A 5,700-nucleotide genomic window follows, 5' to 3' on the forward strand; every position below is an offset into this window, starting at 1 on the left:
CATGTACGATCAATACTGTCTAATACTAGACAGTTCTGAACAAGCCATAAAGGTAATATGCACGTTATGTCTATCTATGGTCTGATCTATATAAGGATCAAGTAAAATTTTAACTAGAGGTTAAAGGCTCTCATCCTAGTCTATTATGACTTTTAAGCATGCGAGCTTAAATTCGCGTCAAGTACATTAGAGGTACAAAGTCTTATTTCTATTGATCTTATGTGAATTACCATATGGTTTCAGAGTCAAAACTAGTGGGCTATTATATTCACGCCACAACATTTGTTCACTACATAACATTTTAATTGTAACATAAGTTCCCCTAGCTTTCCTCATTTTCTTAGTTGTCTCTAACTTTTTGGTTCGTTCTTATCATTAACTTTCAATTAATTAGTGCATTTGTTTCTGATTCTGTCCAAAATATTCTGCTTGAAATGAAGAAAAATTATTTTGTCAAAACCTTTTTTTTTCTTTTTTTAAAAAAGAAATGGCAGATATCGCTTTTTATGCCTCTCCTAACAGATTTTTTTGGAGAGAAATTGTCATCAAAGACAAGATGTGTTGATTAATATAAGGTTGAAGATAAAAATGCGACGAAGGAAGTTGAGGACGTAGGTATGAAAAAGTAGAAGTATGAGTCCTAATCAAATTTGCCAAATCTAGATAGATACCATTACTTATATAGAAGTTCGTATTTTTGTATCGCAGTCGAATAAATTTAGATACTCGATGGGATTTGTTGACATGAACATGAATTGTTAAATTATAAGCCTTCCATTTTCTATTTCGACTTATATTTCATAGATAACGTTTGGATCAATGAATTTGGATATGAAGATGTAGATTTTCACGAGTACTAAGATTTGTGTTTATAAATATGAAATGCATAATGTATGAGTATGACTATCTTGCTTTGAGAGCAGAAGGAGCAAAATGATTTGGTTATAATGGTTAACCTCCATCTTGTTTTCACTATTATGTATGCATTGTACTTGAATAATATTATGTTATAAGCTTAGGAATATAACCAACCCACCAACAAAAATGGGCTGAGAAATTAAATGCTCTGTTTAACATGCACATGACATTGCTCCATGCTTCCACAAATTGTCTCCTCTTTCACTCGGCAAAAGATTAACTGAGATGAGACATTATAATGAACAAGAATACGATATATTCTACGTAAAAAAAAAAAAAAAATCATTAAACAGAACAATAATTAGGACCCGTTTGACAAGATTTTTGCTTTTGTATCTACTTCTCGTAGTAGAGTTTCTTTGTGTCAAATTTCACTTTAAGCTCTTCTAGCAAGAGAAATCATTTTTAGAAAATTATGCAAACATGTCCAAAAATTTATCTTTAGCCTGAGAAATAACGTTTAACTTTTCAAAAGTCTTGCCAAAATAGCCTCTAGTATCTCATGCAACTTTTGAGCTGGATTTTTGCAAGATGACATAAAGTAGAACTAATTACTAAAGAAGATTTTTGAAAGGTCAAGGAAATGATTGAACAGTTTATAGACAAATCTGTGAACTCCACATATAAATCAAGATATCAAGGAGTACAATAACACAGTCTAATAATTAAACAAGTACATGATTATGGCATTATTGGTGATAAACAAGCTAGTCAAATAGTCTTAAGCACAAATATATTTATTGTTTATGTCCATAATAATGAATACTTAGAAACTTTCAGCACTGTTGATTAACAATAAATTACAACAAACCATATGATATATAAGAAAAACATAATCCAACATTCTCCTGCGTTTGTGCCTTTTGCCTTTGGACCACAGAGAACAAAAGAGCAGGCTTTGCTGCAATTCACTACTTTAGCTTCTGTTCTTGCATTTCTCCACGGCTCTAGGAGCTGCAACTCAAATTCATGGTTTCACTTATTTTGTAATGTCAAATTATTCGAAATGTACAATTATATTCGAGCCATCGGAGTATAAATTATTATGTTAGGGGCATGAGGGGAATCGATGCATACAATTGAAGTGAACAATAAAGTACAAAATTAAGAAAGAGAGGCATACGACAAAATCTACAAGTTATTGAGGGAAAAACAAAAGAATTGGTCGAGGATACTAACCGAGTCCTATTGCCTCTGTTCCTTTCACTATGCGGAGGCGCTTGCATGATCCAACAAACATCCTGTTTCAATTGCATTAAAATTTATCCTTAGTACATTTACTCCTATACTTGTACTCCCTTCCACCTGTTAAGGGTGTGTTTGTCACCGATTATTTGGGAAGAATGTATTATGGAATAGTGATTGATGTAGAAATGTATGGTTAAAAAAGAAGAAAAAGTTTTTGATTTACGTATAATATTATTTTAATGAAGAATGTATGGTTTAAAATGAGTACTGTAGAAAAAATAATGAGAGAAAATGGATGACAAATAAGGGCTAAATCTACTCATCTAAGAGATTCAACTATCACAGGTGGATCGAACGCTTTCAATTAAATTTTATTTTCAGCACGTCCCCATATGTGTAGGCCGAGTTCAATTTTTTTTAATTAAATCTAACATGTGTACGCCTTTTAGTAAAAGGGTGATGACGAGACTTGAACTTAGGTCAATTGCGTGGCTTTGATACCAAGTAACTCGTCCTATTAGAGCGAAACCAAATGCATTCATTTAAGCTCCTGTTTGACAACGTTACCTTCCAAAAAAAAAAAAGAATTTTGGATAGTGATTTATAGGAGAATGTGTAATTAAAAAATAAAGAAAATTTTTAAGCTTACGTGCAAAATATTTTATTGTGTAAATGTGTGGTTAAAAATGAATATGTAGAAGAAAAAAGTTTGAAAAATATAGTTATCCAACAGGAGCGAAGTGTACTAATTTAGCCCCGTTTGACAATCATTATTTCAAAATTCTTTTTTTTACATACTTATTTTCAATTATACATTTACACAATAAAATATTCAGCACGAAAATTCAAAATTTTCGTACTTTTTAACCACACATTCTTTAAAACATTACTATTCAAAACTTCATTTTACCTCAAAAATGGTTGTCAAACAGGGGCTAAATCTTGTATTGGATGCCCAAAAACCCAAAGAAGACAGATGAGTATGTTAGAAACTTACTCCCACGGGACATCCCCAACAAGCATCCAATCACCATCTTCGTCTTCATAAGTTGGAACAAAATCAGAACCATTCAAAAGATCCATAAGCTTGCTCTCATTCATGAAATCTATCATTCCTTGAGAATCACATATACCTTCAGCATAATCAGTAAATGTATTTAGATCAAACAACAAAATCCCCCTTATGTGTTAAGGGAATATAATCCCACATCGGTAAAATACCGAAATAATGACCAATATATAAAGGATTGGGACACTCCTCTTAACAAGGTTGACCTTATTAAGATGGACCCCAAGTCTTAACATGGTATCAGAGCCCATTAAGCTCCAACGAGCGATTCGATCCGATTAAGTCTCTAAAAATGAGCACACGGATTTCAAGATTGGTCTGCTCAAACGAGCCACCATCTTGCGGGGGCATGTTAAGGGAATATAATCCCACATCGGTAAAATACCGAAATAATGACCAATATATAAAGGATTGGGACACTCCTCTTAATAAGGTTGACCTTATTAAGATGGACCCCAAGTCTTAACATTATGTACTTAAACAAATAATTATACAATACGAATACTTGAATATTATCGAAATCTCTATACATTTAATACAGATCACATACCCATAGTAAAGGAACTGAACATTTTGCCTAAGGCTCCATAAAGATCTTGGTAGCTTTTGTACATGTTCAAATCAACTTTGCGAAGGTAAGGTGCACCATCCATGCTAACCTTTACAAAGGTGGCGGCGCCACCACCTCCCTCCTCGGAGCTGCTCTTTTGAACAGCCATAATATTCTTCCTGAACGATCTAACTGGTGGCCACCCTACAACCTGTGCCCTGGATTAATAGCATTCAGTTCATATTACTTATTTGAAACAAGAATTCAAGGCAGAGAGCTCAAAAACAGCTAAGTACTTCAGAAATTTAATGAGTCCTACTTAATTTACTCGATTGGAGAGGTAAACGAAAATTAATATCGTTCGACCTGGAAGTAGGAAACGAATGTACAAAGTCCATTCATATCAAATATCCCATACCAATCATGCCCTTAAAGTATTACTTAATTCATGTTAAAAATTTCAAAACTAGAATATTAAGAGTAGTTCAAATCTTTAAGAAAAATAAAGTAAATAACGAGAAATAAAAGTCAGTTACTTGGGAGGTGGCTTGACTGAATCATTAGAGCAAGAAATGAGATTCTTTTCTTCCTGCAAGTTCTCCCCTTTCTCAGTCTCCTTCAGAGCAAAATTGAGCTTCAAATCCACAGTTTCTGTGTACCATCTTTTACCATTTGCATTAGTATTCTTAACCAAATCTTCATTAACAATCCCTCCTCCGCCAGGTAATCCTAAACGCAGCTCAGTTTCCTCAAAACCCAACTTTTCCTTCTTGTGTTCTTCACTTATCATAGTCATTTTGGCTAAAATTTCTGTCAAAATCTTTTCTTTTTTCTTGTTAATGGTGCAGAGACTAAAGTTTATGATGACAATAATGAGAAATTAGAAAGATGGGGAAAGAGTGCATTGGAGCAAGATGGGGTATTAATATACGGTGAGTATGCAATTTGTGTTTATTTAATGGGAAATCTGACACGTGGATCAATCAGTGAGCTGGATATCCAATCTTGCTGGAAATGGATATTGACATGCATGGTGACTTGGTTGCTTTTGCTTGAATTTGCATCATTCTTCACCTTTCTTCACCATATATGAATAAATGAAGGCTGGCTCCAGAGGTGTAAATCGAACCGTACTGTGCTGAGTAGTCGATTGTGAAGTTGCTAATCCTAGACCACTCTTTCTCCAATGCATTCCCTTTTTTAAGGTCGCGACATAGCACGAATTTGGACGGGTTTTATTTTTTAAGCATAAGCCAAATGAATCCTTGTAGGCTACATGTTCTGGTCGAGCTCTTGGGACGGACTGAGCACAACCTTGTATCGATTGGTGTTGAGCGTGCACGCCCGAATTGATAGTATGCAACCAATAAAATTAAGCATCTATCTGATAGAAATTAAAATGTATATTTTAATTTGAGTCAAAATTAACAATAATATTAACTACATATTTAATGGGACCACATCTTTTTAACCATATATTTTATCAACTTTTATCAAAATCTAATTTTAATCTCCGTTAAACAGGGCTTAAACTTGTTCAAATAAGAAAATTAATTGAAGTACATGTGAGATGATTTCTTCGACACTTTATGAAAATCAAGTTTACTTGGAGACAATGTTTATATTTTACGCACATATTTTATCTTAAGAAGTGATCTAATGGATCTGGGTTTTTTTTTTAATTATCCAATTGGTATTTTTCCAAAGCTTCACGTTTCTTGAGATTTGATTTGGTTTGCTTCTATATGGAACAAACTTACTTCTTTTCTAAAAAACAACAGTGTCTCTTTCACTCACCTGAAAGTTTATATGGTAATTAGAAAGAGTTAGTAATTTCTTTTTACATTTTTTATATTTCTAATATAACTCAAATTACATTTTGACCAAGAAATATTTATAATTTAGTCGAAATCATAAAGAGAAATTTTTTCTCAACGATCAACACGGCCAATCTTTTCATCTTAGAGAGAGGGAG

At 33.2% G+C, this 5,700-nt stretch overlaps 1 protein-coding gene across 1 annotated transcript; it reads right to left on the minus strand.

Annotated features, from left to right (window-relative positions):
- Positions 1-1,610: 1,610 nt before the first annotated feature.
- Positions 1,611-4,665, minus strand: LOC111378080 (auxin-responsive protein IAA14-like). Its single transcript, XM_023001247.1, has 5 exons — positions 4,262-4,665; positions 3,726-3,943; positions 3,104-3,239; positions 2,098-2,159; positions 1,611-1,872 (listed from the first exon to the last, which is right to left on the minus strand). Exons 1-5 carry the CDS (start codon positions 4,519-4,521, stop codon positions 1,835-1,837), a joined length of 714 nt encoding a protein of 237 aa, XP_022857015.1. The 5' UTR covers positions 4,522-4,665; the 3' UTR covers positions 1,611-1,834.
- Between the last annotated feature and the right edge of the window lie 1,035 nt (positions 4,666-5,700).

Source organism: Olea europaea, unplaced genomic scaffold (genome assembly GCF_002742605.1).
Source record: "Olea europaea var. sylvestris unplaced genomic scaffold, O_europaea_v1 scaffold1765, whole genome shotgun sequence".
Taxonomy (NCBI): domain Eukaryota; kingdom Viridiplantae; phylum Streptophyta; class Magnoliopsida; order Lamiales; family Oleaceae; genus Olea; species Olea europaea.